At 34.0% G+C, this 17,400-nt stretch overlaps 1 protein-coding gene across 2 annotated transcripts in view; it reads left to right on the top strand.

Annotated features, from left to right (window-relative positions):
• The window catches only part of TBC1D32 (TBC1 domain family member 32), a 183,862-nt gene that overhangs the window by 139,742 nt on the left and 26,720 nt on the right, over window positions 1–17,400 (top strand). For both annotated transcript variants that reach the window (XM_069488273.1, XM_069488271.1), the window contains 2 exons: window positions 7,473–7,556; window positions 16,382–16,451. In XM_069488273.1, the coding sequence (XP_069344374.1) occupies window positions 7,473–7,556; window positions 16,382–16,451 (154 nt within the window). The remainder of the gene's footprint in view (window positions 1–7,472; window positions 7,557–16,381; window positions 16,452–17,400) is intronic.

Raw genomic sequence — 17,400 nt, 5'->3', positions numbered from 1 at the left:
ATTCTGACTGAAAAACTGAAGTCGAGCAAACTTTTCACTGAATGGTTGTCAAAACTCTTGTGCCTAGATTAGCAGCAGACTAGAGCAGAGCTTTCAATGGAAATTTTAAACGAATGAGATCAAGATCCTGAAGCATTTCTTTGAAGAAGTATAGCAGGAGATGAAACATGGCTTTACCAGAATGATCCAAAAGACAAAACAATGGCTACCAAATTCTAGTCAAAGCAAAAGTGGACTGGCCAAGAGCAAAGGTCATGGCAACAATTTTGGGGGATGCTTAAGGAATTTTCCTTGCTGACTTTCTGGAGGGCCAAAGAATAACAACATCTGTGTTTTTAGAAAGTTAATCAAAGTGTTAGAAAAACACCCAGGAACGCTTCCCCAGAGAGCCGTTCTCTACCATGACAATGCTCCTGCTCATTCCTCTCATCAAACAATGGCAATTTTGTGAGAGTTTCAGTGGGAAATCATTAGGCACCCACCTTATAGTCCTGACTTGGCTCCTTCTGACTTTTTTCTATTTCCTAATTTTAAAATCTGTAAAGGGCACTCATTTTCTTTTTCAGTTAATAATATAAAAAAGAATGCATTAATATGATTAAATTTCCAGAACCCTTAGTTCTTTAGGGATGAACTAAATGGCTGGAATCATCGCTTACAAAAGTGTCCTGAACTTGATGGAGCTTGTTGAGAAGTAAAGTTTGATTTATTTATAAAACATTTTTTATTTTTATCTTTTAATTCCATTTTTCTGTGAACTTTTTGAAGGCCCCATATTTATCTTTCAAATGCTTAAATTTTAATGACTTGGACTCTAAGAGCTTTTTCCTTAAGTTGGTCTCTTTGTCCTTTTGAACTCTTTTTTCTGTTTACTAATGAAAGAATTTTAACTTAGTGACAACATTGAGATCTTCTGGAATAATTTTTCCTATTGTTTTCCGAGGGGTTCTAGTTTCTTTTGATAGAAAATAGTGTTAGGGGCAAAATGCAATCTCTAGCAATGCATATTAGATGGCTCCACATAATTACTCAAGATAAAAACAATAAGAGTCCTCTTTTAAAAAAAAAGCCATATGTTTTTGTATTTCTCATTTACTTTTGGCTATATTTAAGCTTCTTATTTTGCCCAAAGAACTTAATCATATTTTCTCCTTTGTTTAAATTTTAATCCAATTCTCCTGCTTGTTTGAATTTTAATGCTGCCTCCCAAATTTTAGATTTTTTCTGCATGAGATGCCATGGAGAACATAAAGTATATTCTTACTGTTATACTCTCTTTTCTGATTGTTATAAATACCATCTACCAAGTCACTGAAAGGAGAAAGCTAGTACTCCTTGACTTTTCCCTTTTAATCCTGAATGACTCTTATTCTCTCAGTCACAGGCCTTACAGATTTTATTCCTAAATATGTCTTTAATTTGTTATTTTTCATTTTTATCCTCTGCCACTACTTTAATTCAAGTATTCATCATTCAGCAACTTCACTGCTATTATCTAATATATGATCATTTTATGAAAATTAGAAATTATAAATAAGCAAAATGAAGAACTCACATTTACTATAATTTTATACTTTAGAGGTTATCATTGCTTTTATGTTTAACAAAAATGAGTCAACGCTATTTAAAATTTTTTTGTTTATTTTTTGTAGAGATGGGATCTCACTGTGTTGCCCAGGCTTGTCTTGAACTCCTGGCCTCAAGTGGTCCTCCTGCCTCAGCTTCCCAAAGTGCTAGGATTACAGGCATGAGCCACTGTGCTCAGCTCATACTATTTTATTTTTTTTTTTGTAATTTCACTCAATGCGATATTGCACAGATAGTCCTCAACTTACAATGGTGTTACGTCCCAGTAAACCCATCCTAAGTTGAAAAAGCATTTAATACACTTCACCTACTGAACATCCCTAGCCTATTTTAAATGTACTTAGAATATTTGCTTATATTTACCTATATTTTCCAGTAGTTGGGCAAAATCACCTAACGTAAAACCTATTTCTTAAAAAAGTATTCAATATGTCATGTAATTTATTAAATTCTATATCAAAAGTGAAAAACAGAGTAGTTGTATTAGGTACTCAAAGTATGGTTCCTTCTGAATGCATGTTGCTTTTGAACCATCATAAAGTTGAAAAATCGTAAGTCGAACCATCATAAGTCAGGGACTGTCTGTATAGCTTTTATTGTTAAACATACTTCAACAATTTAATTTTAAAATCTACTCATTTGATTCTATGGATATGATTCCTTATAACGCTTTGCTTATCTCAGTTGACTCCCTGGGGTCCTAGCCAGTGACGACTATCACATTTCACTTTGAATACACCATAAAGAGAGCAAAATCTTTAATTTAGTTTATCTGTTAATATCAAAGCACTAAATTATTTGAAAGATAAGGGCATATAGCTGAGGTATAGTCTTCTCAGTATAAATAGAAACAAAGACATTAAAGTTCATTAAGGAAAGCATGGGAGGGGATAGTGATGAGAACAAAAGCCTGAAGCATAGAAGGAGGATGGAGGATATACAATAGCTGATGCTAGAGGACAAATGCCATCGATTCCTTTCTTCTCCCATCCATTCACCTTTGTGAGCATTCTCATATATCACCACGGGTCCATCCTCAAGGGCATTCTCCCAATGGCACCTGCACATCATGTGATTCTGTTACCAAAGCTACTTTTTCATATTCCCTCTTGTTGGCATAGCCTACCATGGGAAAGAGAAATTCAGCAAAATTCCTAATTATTCTGTCACATTCTGAATTTCTCTGGGCTTCAGCTAAACCAATATATTTAAATAGTAGCCTTAAAAATGTTGCATATCCATGAACTTAAATTTACCTAATATCTACTTAGGGCTATAAAGCAAATGTACTTGATGCAATCAGATAATTCTCCAAAATTCAGTACCAATTTCATAGTGAACAATATTAAGAATAAAGGGTAACTTCAAAGAGGCTAAGAATAAAAAAAGTAAAAGTTTGTGTCTGGTGGTCTGAATTATATGCTGGAATTTACATCCAGCATTTAAGGGGCCTACATAATAAAACAATTTTAAAGAGATACAGTGATAACTTCTACTTTTGTAAGATGCAGTAGATGTTCTTTTCTTATCCTCCTTGTATCTATGGTTAAAAACCCCTGAATATTGTATGAAAAACATAAGATGGCTCTGGAAGAATGAGAGAAGACAAACTGGCTAGGGTCCTTGAGAGCTAGAGGTGAGCTCCCTGGGTTTTCTTTGTGCCTCATATATTCTAGATTGAGTTATTAAGAATGCCAACAGGTGCAGGGAAGTGGGGTGGCAATAAGAACCTACTTTCTTTAGCCAAATGACCAGGAAAAGGGCTGCTTAGCAAGACAGAAAACTTCTAAAACATGACCACTTTGCTCCAGCCAAATACCCACAGAAAACCCTTCCAGCAAGGCTCAGGGTACAGCCTGTCCTTCAATCCTCACCTAGCTATAACAAGGCACTCCTGCCTCTCACTGCTAGGGTGGTATCAGAGGAAGCCTAATAAAGAACCAGGACCACCACACAATAGTAACAAGGCCACAATTCTTTCTTCCCTTCCTTCCTCTACACATGTACCTGTTTCACACATGAAACATTTAAAAATAGAAAGTGTTGGCAAATAAATAATAGGATGTAAAGAAAACCCAAAGGAAATTTTAGAACTGAAAAATGCAATAACAGAAATAAACTCAATGGATGGGTTCAACAATAGAATGTATGGAACAGAGAAAAGATAAGTGAACTTGAAGATATTACAATGGAAATCACCCAATATGAATAACAGAGAGAACATAGACTTGGAGGTGGCTGTGGGGACAGGGCCTCAACAAAAAAATCTAACATTTTTATCACTGGAGTCTTGGAAAGAGAGGTTGGGCTACAAAAGTATTTGAAGAAATGATGGCTGAAAACTTCCAAATTTGGCAAGGGACCTAAACCTGGGGATTTAAGAAGCTGAGTCAAATCCTAAACAGGAAAAACCGCCAAAACTCACACTCAGACACAATATGGTCAGACTTTTATAAACTAAAGACCAAGAGAAAGGCTCTTGGAAAGGGAGAGAGAGAAAGAGAGTGAGAGAGGGGATACTTGCAGGGGATAAGCAATGCAAATGAAAATGACAGGGGGTTTCTCATCAGAAAAGATTGAGGACAGAAGGAAAGAAGTGATATGACATTATTCAAGTCGTCAACCCAAATCCTCTACCCATTGCAAATAGTCTTCAGTAATGAAGAGGCAATCAAGACATTCTCATATGAAGGAAACCTGAGAATTTGTCACCAGCAGACCTACCTTAAAAGAATGGCTAAGGAAGTTCTTTATGTCTTTACAATCCTTGCAATTTACTGTGAATCTATAATTATATAAAATGAAAAAGTCTTTTTTAAAAAGTAGAGAAAAGGAATGAATATAAATGACTTGAGAACATTGAGAATAATAGTCTGACTATGTTTACAATAATTTATAAGAAAAGTGGGTAAAATTTAATGGAATAAAAGCATAAAGTACTTGCAACTCATTAGTGGAGTTCATGGGGTAGAGAGATGAGAACCATGATAAGTTCTTGAATAAGCCAAGTGTTCTGGGAACAGACACCTGGTGGTTACATGCAGGATGAATTGATTGGGAGAAAAATTGGTCTCTGTTAGCGTAACTGTCATATGATCTCATGATATGCTAGCAGTGATACATAATTTTTTTAAATCAAAGAGTGAATTCAGAAAATTTGAATCTTTTCAAATGCTGAGCTGTCCTGGTCTTAGCACCAGTTATTGTTATGCTAATGTCTTAGTCCTTCAGGCTGCTATAACAAAATACCTTAGACTGGGTAATGTGTAAACAATGAAAATTTATTTCTCACAGTTCTGGAGGCTAGGAAGTCTAAGATTATGGTGCCAGCAGATGCCAGGGTCCGATGAGGGCTTACTTTCTCCTTCAAAGAGGGCATCTTCTTACTGCATCCTCACATGTGAAAAAAGGGGCAACCTCTTTTATAAGGGCACTAATTCCATTCTTAAGGGCAGAGCCCTCATCACTTAATCACTTCCAAAATGGTGATACTATCACGCAGGGGAGACATTGACATTTAGTCCACAGCAGATGGCAAGGCCAACAGAGAAAGAAGAGTCTATACCCAAGTATCCTTGGATAGTCTGCATTCAGTTTTTTCTTAGCAGAAAACCTGTATTCTTTTTAACATGTAAATATTATAAATTTTCGTTTTATAGTCTACAAATGGCATATTCCTACCACAGGAAATAGATAGAATTAAAGGTAAGAAGGCTCATAATTTAAAATCCTTAATAGAAATTCCAGGTTGGTCATTTAAAATTTTAAAATCTACTTTAGACAAAACAATATTCTATAGTTTACTTTCTGAATAATAATGTCCTAGAGTTAAATTGCTTTTAAGGTTAAGAATTGTTTTATGGCATGAATTTCCTTGAGTTATAGATAATGGAATTTTCGGTGAATTGACAGTGAGTGAGGCTGCTGTTTATACTGAAATAAATAACCACTCCATAATTATGCAGTTCAGCTACACTTACAGTTAGAAAGACACACTTATGAGATTAGAGTCATGGTTTCAATTACCTTTTATGAATCAGTTTTTAGCACTCTTCCATGACTATACCTTATTGCTCAAAATATCTGGAAATGTATGGTGCTGTTCTGAAGGGTTGCTGGGCAAAATGAATATTGGAATCAATAGAAATCCAGAACCTCTTGAAGTACTTCAATGATGTCATTTTTGCACATAAAGTAGAGAATTAGTTTGTCAGCCTCTAAATATACTGATCTAATAACATAACTTCATGTTTCAAGGTTAGTACTTGCCAGAAAATAGTGAGGATTCCCTGTGACTCTTAAGTTTCAAATTATATTGTGTGTAGCTCCTACACAGATGTGGTGAAGAATTTTCTTAATTCACTGAAGTGTGTTTAGCTATGTTTCTGACTGCTAAACACAATTTCAGGCATAGGATTCAAACAATTGCTTAACAACATAGTGTTTTTTCCCATTTACTAAAGCATGTTACTTGAATAGACAGCATATAGCAAGCATGATTCTGCTAAAATGAGAATAGTTACATTAGAGTTTTAAGTAGACATTTCTATGTAAAATTTTCTTTCTGTCTAATCTTTGTTACTAATGTATATTTCACATCTTAGATTATTCTTATCAAGAATGATTATATCTGAACCTCATCAAGACATTGATCTCTTTGTAAAATTTATTAATATCTCAAAACAAAATTAAATGATTTAATTTAACAAAGAAGGGTATACACATAGAAGTTAAAAGCTCTCACCTGAGAGCAGTTATTTATATATGTATTCATAGAAGAAAGATCTTTGAAAGTTTTTTGTCAGTATGGTAAAATTTGCACTTATTCATGTGAAAATAGAATTGGTCTAAGCAACTATAAACTTAAATAATCTATAATACTGGTGTCCTTTGTGACCCTTGACTATTATGCCCTCATTTTTTTAATACTCATTTCACTTTGAAAGCATGATATGAATATAGTTCAATGAATAAAAACATTTCATTTTTATCTTAAGCCATTAAAGTATGATATAGCTTGTCAGCTACAATTGTTGAAAAGCATTGTTATTCCTCTTTGATTTTGAAATTTTCACATGTTAAACACTAATTTTTTTCAAGAATTATATATTTAAAATGCACTTGGATGTGAAATAGGGTTCATTCAGTTAATATAGGATAACATCCTGAATGTAAGCAGGGCACAATTTTGAAAGGTTACTAAAGCTTACTTGCTGTATGTTAAAACATATCAGAGACTCTACAGATATATTTCTTTTCAGTGGGAAAAAAACTTTTGGTTGCATATTAATTATAATGCACCTGGTTATATCCATTTCAAGGGTAATATATGCAACCATAGTGGCATTATCAAACCAGCCTAGAAAGTCATTTTGTCATTTCTAAGCCAGACAGGGCAAACTTACTTTTGATCTGGTTGCCTTGAATAGATACCATCAGTTGCATAGTATATAAAACACATAATGGGTCCTGGTTTTGAATGGAACATGAGCTATGCATTGATCCTGGTCTTGGTATTCACTAGTTCTTTCCTCTGTTATGTGAGAAGAATGATAGTAAGCTATTACAGCATAATTAGTGATACTTTTCTTCCTGTTTTGAAATCATTTAGCAAACTCTGAAATAATCCTTAGAGGATCTAAAGATAACAGATGATTCTTTTTCAGTTTTACATTGAATAGGTTCTCTGCTAAGCTATTAAAATTTAATTTAAATTGGGAACATTGTTATGAATACTAAAACAGTATGCATTTTGAATGGATCCCCTTAGAAATAACTGTGAAAAAGTTCAGATGACTTTTATCTACTAGTTTGTGATTTAAAAATGCATTGTCATGTATTACTCTTGACCTTTAATATCCTAATTATTCTCTTATTTATTACAGCTTTAGTAGAATTACTTGAAAAATTTGTGCTTCATCTCACGGAAAGCCCTTCTGAATGCTACTTCCCCTCAGTGGAATATACAGGTACATTTTAAACATTTTGAAGTTTGAAAAATACTCAATATGCAAATAGGTAATATTTCAAGGAGATGCGTAATTAAGTTACAAATATGCATAGTATTCCCATCACAAAAATATTTCACTTGGTGCTATATATGTTCCAGATATCTTAAATCTCTTCTCCTTGCAAATATATGGGTTTTCTTATAACTCTGGACTCATCCTTGAGCTCTTTTACCTGTCTTATCCACTAATAGTTACTTTCCTTAATGCACTTTTACTATTCTGATTTTATCCATTATCTTCTAGTGATCTCATCTGCTCATACTATCTTATCTACCTATCGTATATTGATGACTTCAGAATTTATATCTTCTACTCAGTGATCTTCTATAAGCTTCATTTTCACATTTCTAGCTCCCTAATAGGTAAATGTCACCTGGATGTGCCACAGAACCCCTAAAACTCATGTTCCATGGGGGAGACACACCTGTCTGAGCCAACGTGACAGGCATACTAGCAGATCCCAAGTAGGCCTAGTCTCAGCTCTGGCCCCTCCCACTGGAGCCAGGGAACTATTTAAAATGTGCAGGAACTTGCTGGGTACTGTGTCCTCCTCTGAGCTGAGACTGGGCTTCCCTGCATCTGTCCCACAGAAGATCCCAAGGGAGCCCAGTATTGGCCCCAGCCCCTCCTCATACAGTTAAGGAACTATCCAGTCTGTGCAGGAACCTGCTGGGAGACGTGCCTGTCTGAACCAACTTGATAGGCACACCAGGCTCCATCCCACAGCAGACACTTAGAGGCTCAGTCTCAGCTACAGCCCCTCCTATTGCAGTTGAGGAACTTCCTGGCTTGTGCAGGAACCTGCTGGATGATGTGCACCTCTCTGAGCCAATGAAACAGGCCCACTATCCTCCTTCCCACAACAGATCCCAAGGAGGCCGAGCACAGTATCAACTGCAGCTTGTCTCACTGCAGTCAGGGACTCATCCCACCTGTCTCCTGGAAGGCAGACCCATCTGGCCACTGGGACAGCCATCTGCATTCAAGTCTCTGGCCAGCATTCTCACACAGTCCCATTATTCTCCTTCGGTCTTCCCCATGTCCACTGGGGCAAGAAAGCCATGTCAACCTTGGAGTCCTTGTGATATTCATGGCAACCCTGGGCTTAGACTATCCTCTAGTGCTGAGATAGCTAAAGTGGTCATAGGCTTAGGGAACTCTACACTCCATCTACATGGAATCTGTGGAAAGCCCTCTCAAGAAGGACAGGCACAAACAAAGCCGGACTGTAAAAACTAAAGTAAACACCTAATCCCTCAACCCAGACGTCATCACACATCCACAAGCATCAAGAACATTCAGAGAAATACGACCTCACCAAAAAAATAGAAAGACTTCATATAAACAACCTAATAATTCACCTCAAGGAACTAGAAAAGCAACAACAAACCAAACCCAGTATTGGTAGAAAGAAAGAATAAAGACCAGAGTAGAAGTAAACAAAATCAGGACTTAATAAAAAATATAAAAGATCAATGAAAATGAAAATTTGTTGTTTTTTTTGTTTGTTTGTTTGTTTTTTTTTTTTTTTTTTTTTAGAGTCTCGCTCTGTTGCCCAGGCTAGAGTGCCATGGGGTCAGCCTAGTTCACAGCAACCTCAAACTCCTGGGCTCAAGCGATCCTCCTGCCTCAGCTTCCCAGCAGCTGGGACTATAGGCATGTGCCACCACACCTGGCTAATTTTTTTCTATTTTTAGTAGAGATGGTGTCTCACTCTTGCTCAGGCTGGTCTCGAACTCCTGAGCTCAAGTGATCCTCCTGTCTCAGCCTCTGAGAATGCTAGGATTACAGGCGTTGAGCCACCATGCCCAGTCAAAAATTTGGTTTTTTGAAATGATAAAATAGATAGACCTTTAGCTAGACTAAGAAAAAAAGAGATAAAACCCAAATAAATAAAATCAGAGATGAAAAAGGAAAAATTACAACTGGTACCACAGACATACAAGGGATCATTAGAGACTACTATGAACAACTATACTGTTAAACCTAAAATAAATAGATTAATTCCTGGACACATGCAGCCTACCAAAATTGGACCATGGAGAAACAGAAAATCTAAAGAGACCAATTACAAGTAATGAGATTGAAGCAGTTATAAAAAGTCTACCATCAAAGAAAAGCCCGGGACCTGATGGATTCATTGCTAAATTCTAACAAACATTTATAGAAAATCTAGTACCAGTTCTTCTCAAATTATTTCAAAAAATAAAATAGGGAATACTTCCAAACTCATTCTGTGAGAACAGCATTACCCTAATACCAAAACCAGACAAGGACACAACCAAAAAATAAAACTACAGGTCAATATCTCTGGAATAAAAATGAGCAATCTCTGCTAGGATACCATTTTAAAAGTTACTACAATAGCTCTGGCTTTAGATTTGAATAGGCCCAGTTAAGGCACTAGCAGAGAATATTTTTTTAAGAGGGAGAAAAGAGAAAAATTCAATAAGCATACTGAGTATGATATGAGTAGAAAGAGAAATAAGAAAGATTTACACTATAAGAAAAGAAAACCATAAGCCAACATTCCTGATGAACATAGATGCAGAAATCCTCAACAAAATACTAGCAAACTGAATTTGACAGCACATTTAAAAGATCATTGACCATGATAAAGTGGGATTCATCCCAAGGATGCAAGGATATTTTAACATATGTAAATCAATAAATGTCATACATCACATCAGTAGATTCAAGGACAAAAAATCATATGAGCCTTTCAATAGAGGCTGAAAAAGGATTCAATAAAATTTGACATCCTTTCATGATAAAAATTCTTAAAAAATTGGCTATAGAAGGATAATATCTCAACATGATAAAGGCCATATATGAAAAACCCACAGCTGATCATACTCAATGGGGAAAAATTTAAAGCCTTTCCATTAAGATTTGGAAAAAGACAAGGATGCCCACTTTCACCACTTCTATTCAACATAGTATGGAAAATCTTAGAGCAGTTAGACAAGAAAAGTGATCAAGGGCATCCAAATTGGAAAGGAAAAGGTCATAAGAGGTCATAGTATCCTTATTTACAGACATGATCTTATATTTAGACAAACCTAAAGTTTCCACCATAAAACCATTAGAACTGATAAATGAATTTAGTAAAATTTAAGGTATTACACAAAATCACCAAAAAATAAGCATTTATTTATGCTAAGAGTGATCAATCTGAAAAAGAAATCAAGAAAGTCACATTTACAATAGCTACAAAAACAAACAAACAAACCAACAAACAAAAAAAAACTAGGAATAAATTTAACCAAAACGGTGAAAGATCTCTACAAGGAAAACTATAAAACACTGATGAAAGGAATTGAAGAGGACACAAAAACATGGAAAGATATACCATGCTCATGGATTGGAAGAATTAATACTGTTCAAATCATCAGTTTGGTATGTAAAGCAAATAGCACATCTCATTGTAATTTTGCTCATATTCTAATTTAATGTCTAATTTTCTACATTGCTATAAACTCATATAGGGTAGTTTTTGTGTTTTACCCATCATTGTACCCTGTGCACTTAGAATAATAATTTCAGGAAATATTTGCCAAATGAAAGAATGGATAAAAGAATAGAGGAGGGCTTTATAAACGATGTCAATGAGTTTATCTTAATAGTCAATAGAGTAAACCTCTTAAGATTTATGAGCAGAAACTTTACTTGATTCATCTGTACCTTACAAAGATTATTCTAGTAAGTGTGTAAAGGATGAAATACAGTGCAGAACTGAAAGTTTCCGAAGGGGAGTATCCAATACTTAAGGGGCGGCAGTGAATGAAGAGACAGTGAAGTAAGTAGAGAGTAGCATAGACTCATAATAGTCCATCATCAAGGGTAATTGCTCCTCTTCCTTGTTAGACTGATATGACTTCTCCATTTGTTAAAGAAACCATCATTCAAATATGTGTTATGTATTCAAGCAGATACTATGTAAGTCATATTTGCATAAAAAGAAAAACTTAAAAGTGTTATATATGCTTCCAATTTGGCCTAGCCTGTCTTTCTAGCCTTGTTACCTGTCACTGTCCAGTACATCCTATGCATTTATCCCACTGAACCTTTGCTCTTATTGTTCCTTCTAGATGGATGTTTCTCTCTTCATGACACTGACATTATAGTGTCCAATTCAACTGTAAAGTTTCAGCTAGAATGTCACCTTCCCTCTCACTCCTAAGTAGAAGTGAATATATATATTTAAACTACCATTTTGATAGTTACTATATTGTATATGGCTAAAGTTGTTCCATTGGGTCTCAAATGCCTTTGTGTGGGTCTCAAATGCCTTTGTATGTTTAATATGACATTTGATTAAATATACGTGCTGTTATATAAGCACCTGCATTCTCACAAATGTATTTCTATAGCAACTCTAAATATGTTGATGTTTCCGAATACGTAGGAAATTAGGTATAGGTATCTACCTATACCTAATTATTTATACATAGTGACGTCTAAGGCAAATTTGGCAACAGGATAAATAAGTTAATAAAATAATGAAAACAAATGAGAATAAAATAAAGGATAGCATTAAACAAAAATTAAGGTAGGTGAAGGAAATGATATCTATTGAATACCTCTTATAAATTAGATAGTATGTTGAGATACTTGATATACAGTGTATCATTCAGCCCTATAATTGTCTCTGGAGTAAGCATAATTATATTTAAAATGAGGAAACTTAGGCACAGAGGGCAAAAACAGAAATTGTAAATAAATTTTGAAGAAAAGCATTTGTGAAGAAAATTATAACCTTATGAATGAACCTAAAAATTTATGAAAAACATACACGTAATGATCAAGTCTAGGAGTAACAGAAGAAATGAGTAAGAAGTGATAATCATGGAATTTGCATGACCAAAGTGGGTATTTCTTTTATCTTAAGTATAATCTCTAATTTCTACAGCCTCCTTTGGCACATTGTTCTATGGGGTCATACTTTCTATAGATAATCTAAAATTAAAATTATGTTGTATATATTAGCTAAAAACTCAACGAAACTGATTGCTCTCAGTGTGTATGTATTTTCTGCCCTCTGTTATATTCCTAAATTATGCTGAGTGAGATCTCAGATGTCGACTTTGTTGAATATATTATCTAGGCAGATAAACTTTGAATGTGAATTTAAATTTCTTAAAGGCTGCAGCTGAACAGCTATCTACAGAATCTTATAATAAAGCCAAAAGTAAAGTGGCTTTCTTTGATTGTTTACTACTTATTATTGTGATATGGTGAGCTTGTTGCTAGTATTGTTTTCTTCCCAAGGCTTTAGGTATCCTCATCCTTTATCATGTATTTTTTGGCTGGTGGAACAATGGTTTTCTATTAAAATATTTAACTCTATTTACTTTAACTTAGAATGTTTTGATATAAAATGTTTTGAAGCAAACCTTGGATAGATATATTCTATGTTTTTTCAGGTTTCTTGAAATGAGAAATTGATTGTCTTTTTAAAAATGACAGCCTTCTAAACCCTAAGGTAGTTGAAATTAGAATAACACAATCATCCATCTGTTGTTAGCTCCCTCAGGATTTCAATCCATTATAAAATTTGCAAATCTGGAAAAATCAAATTAGTTTGGCTGTTTATCCCCTTAAAGAAAGACGAAAGAACAAACAGATACAGTTCTGCACATTTGCAGTTTGTAAATCTATACAGGTATCTTTCCAAGTCTTAATAGACATTAACTTTTTGTTGACTCAATTCCCTGGAATAAGTTGGGAATTATTTCCTACTGTAATTGTTTCTTTGAAGTGATAAATTAAGTAGCCCTTTCAGGGTATAGATATTTTTTTATTTTATCTCTTTTGTCTTCATGCTAGTTAATAAAAAAGTTGGAAAAGTATCAAAATTTTTCATTGTTTCACCTTTTGATTATTAAAATATAGTTTTTAAATTTAATATTTATACTTGAACACCTTTTATACGTTCTTTGACTCTTAAGCAAATACAATCTTTTCTATCTTACATTTATGAAACGTGTTTGTAAATAAAGCACAATGCTGGATTATTGCAAGGAAGTATTTAATATGAACCTATCCCAAGGAGAGGAAATAGGGAATACACCTAAAATGATAAATTAAGCATATTGTAGCATATAGTAAGGTAGAAAATAAATGAAAAGAAATTGATAGATTTTCAACTGGCTTCATTATTTCAGACAATGTGCTATTGCTTTTATTATGCTATTTTAATTGGGTTATTGTCAGTGAGAGGTTTTATTATAAGTGCCACAAGTGTCCAGTGGAAAGGGTCATCAGTATTGACTGGTGTCATCATGGAAGACAAGAAATAATAGAGCAGGAGTAGTGGTACTTCTGCTTCCCCCTGTGACATTACATCTGAAAAACAGGAGAAGACAGGAGAGTCTTCCAGGTCAAGGGTAATTGCATCGTCAAGACATGGAAAAAGTAATGCTTTTTCCCCAAATGATACTGACTATACCAACTAGGAGGCTGAGATGCTTACAATAGCTTAGTCACAAGGTATTGAATTTTATGACAGTAAGAACTGAATAAAATGCCTGGGTACAACCACATATTTAAAAAGCGACAGAATCTACAGACTGACTGACTTTGGGGTAGGAAAGCAGGAGGGAGAAGGAAACGTACTGTGCGTTGATTTCTTTGGGTGGTAAGAGTTCTCTGACCCTACAGCAGATGGGGCAGGGCTTCAGGAAAGTCAGTAAGCAGCCAAGCAGCAACTGCTTCTCCAACCATGGATTTGTCCTAGATTGGAGAAATTCTCTACTCTTCTGAAAATTTATTTTTTTCCACACTATTAGCCAAGTGCCAGGCAGAATAGATTTAATTTCTTCTGCTGCTTTATGTGCTAGCTTTACAAACCAAAAGTAGAACAGAATGTATTACCAGAGTGAGTGATTTCAGTCTATGTTAAGTAAATTTTGTCAACTCATTTTATTCTGAGGATTATATTTATAATTAAAATTATTAGGTATTTCAGATATAATTTCATATTAGTGCTATCTTAGATTGAATTTAAGCATTGTTAAATGGGGTAAGTATGATGCTGTAGGTATCATTTGACTTTTTCAACTTATTTTTTCACAGTGACTTCAAGGAGAGGGAGTTATATCTTCTATGTATTATTTGATTTCAATGTACAGAAAATATTTTTATGTCCATATCTGTTTCCCTCTCCATCTTGATTCTAGTTTGATATTTAAAGCACAGTTTCTTTTGTTGGTTTTCATTGGATGTTTGTTCATTTATCTATTCATTTATTCACTCAGTGTTTATTAAGCATCTATTATGTATCCTATACACTGTTATGACATATTATCACTAAATTACTATGAGTAGTAACCGGCCATTGATGTGCATCAGAATCCTCTGAAGATATCCATTTGTTATTGAATATTACTTACTCATATTGTCCCCTTAATTTTGTTTTATTTCTGAAGATGTTAATTTTTGCTTCATAACTTGCAGTTAGTCCAGAATTGTATATAATAAAAATTTTTTTCACTGAATTTTTGTAGTCCAGGATCCATTTCTGCTTGCCAAGTTGTCATACTATATATCAAATACAAGTGTAAAATTGAAGCATTTCCCTCAGTATATACCCCTAAACCATATTTTAAGGTTCAGCTTAAATGTCATTTCTTCCTTACCAGCTGGAAATAATCTCTTCCTCTTCTAAATTCATATAGCACTTTATCTGTATCATTCTTATTCCGTTTAGGGTTTAAAACACCCTTGTCAGAGCTACCTATATTCACATTTTATCTCTGACACTACATGGAAAATTCTTTTAAGGTATGATGTATGATTTATATATTATTCCCCATATCTTCTTGCATGGTGTTCCACATTGACTGTATCAGAAAGGATTTATTAAAAGGAATGAATGAGTCCACAAGGGAAATAGGTAATATTGATAGTACTTGATACACCAATGTGTAATGAAGGAACAAAAACCCAGTGATATGTGATTAAGAAAATTTAGGTTTTGGTCTTCCCTACTACTAGATAACTATGTGATGATTCTCTTAACTGTGTGTGTGTGTGTGTGTGTGCGCGCGCGCGTGCATTGTGTGTATACATGCATGTGTATATATGCACACTACAATTTCTTTAGCCAAAAACTAAAAGTTTCAGCTAGATCCTGAATGCTGTCTACTGGTGCTTTTGAGTGTTCACTATTAGTTTGGTCAACAAATGTTCTCAAGAACTAACTCAAATTTTCAGCTTCTCCTGTGGTCCTCTGTGCCATAAAACCCCTTTTCCACTTTTGGTAGATGATTGCAACAACTTCACAAAGAAAACTTGGCCTGCAAGAAAAAATTCATTCACTCTATCCTTACCTGTTGTCATACATTGAAAGTAGAACACTGATTAAAGATTTAAACATGAATTCCAGGAAAGAAACAACCATGCTTGTATATATTTGTAATTCAAAATCTTATATATGCATAGCATAATGAAAGAACAGTATTCCTATTAATCGATCATTTTTTGGGGTTAACAGCTTTTTTGTTCTGAGAGCTGAGTAAAATAATTTGTTTTAAAACTATTAGTTGTTTTGTATTTAATATGTTTTTAAGTGCATTTTATGGGAGAAAAGTTATTTGTAAAAGTTTCCTGTTAATTCCTTTGAAAATATAACTGACAGCTCTTAAAAAAATGAACTCATCAGTGTTTTCAAAATTCACATTAAAATATGTAAAAATATTGCTTTCATCAATTTTCAATTAAAAATGATTATTATGCAGACTTTCATACACTTTTATAACTCAGTTTTTTATTGTTTTTAGCTACTGATGCAAATGTGAGGAATGAAAGTCTTTCATCTGTGCAACAGCTTGGCATTAAAATGACTGTCAGGTATAGTATAGGGAAATATCTCCCTTGTGCATTTCTAGAATTTGTTTTATCTGTCTATGTGCTTAATAATATTTAACTTAACAACCATTTTGTATACTTTAAATGCAGAATTTATCATTTATAAAATAATAACCTTGGTTTTGAGTCTATCAGCACATGATTAAATTACCTCTGCAAGTAAATCGGTTACAGTTCATTATTATTCCAGAGGCTAATTACAATGTTTTTAAGCCCCTATGACTATCATGTTTTTTCCAAGAATAACACTATAAAAATCAGCACATTGGTAGCACAATCATACTCTTTTCTAAATTATGATTAATTCTGTGGTGATGAGTACAAAAGTACCTTAAGGATCGATGCAGAAGTTAAAATGGATAAACCCCAATTATTATAGTTTGAATTTTTAATACTCAAATTGTGATTTTCAGAAGAAATGGGCAAGCTAAACAGTGAAAGAGGAGTTAAGGACTGAATCTTAGAAACCTCCCTTTCTTATTAAAGGGGATCTTGACACTGTCATTTTTCTTATAGGGTCATCTTCAGAATCAAGTATAAAAAAAGACTTTTGTGATAGCTTTTAAATAGGCTGAACATTTTTATATACTAAAGCATGATGAAAATGATATTAATTCTAGTTTGCACACCTATATCACACAACTTTCTTGATTATGTTTTGTTACCCTATACCTGCTCTTTATAAAAATATTTTATAATGTTCTATTTGTATTCTGAAATGGAATCTATAGATAATGTAAACAGGCTAATCACCTATTTTCATCTCTATATAATATTTGTAAAAAATAAATGGAAAGTGATTTATAACAAAATGTTTGACTACAGTATAATAGACAGCTGCCAACCGTATGTAAAATAATTGTGACCATGGCAGCTACAAATACAGACTGATTTTGTATTGGTGTCTCAAATACCACAAGCAGTGTTGCCA

The sequence above is a fragment of the Eulemur rufifrons genome, chromosome 15 (genome assembly GCF_041146395.1).
Source record: "Eulemur rufifrons isolate Redbay chromosome 15, OSU_ERuf_1, whole genome shotgun sequence".
Classification (NCBI taxonomy): domain Eukaryota; kingdom Metazoa; phylum Chordata; class Mammalia; order Primates; family Lemuridae; genus Eulemur; species Eulemur rufifrons.
Note: the sequence above shows the minus strand (reverse complement) of the source record. Positions and strands in the feature narration are given on the sequence as shown.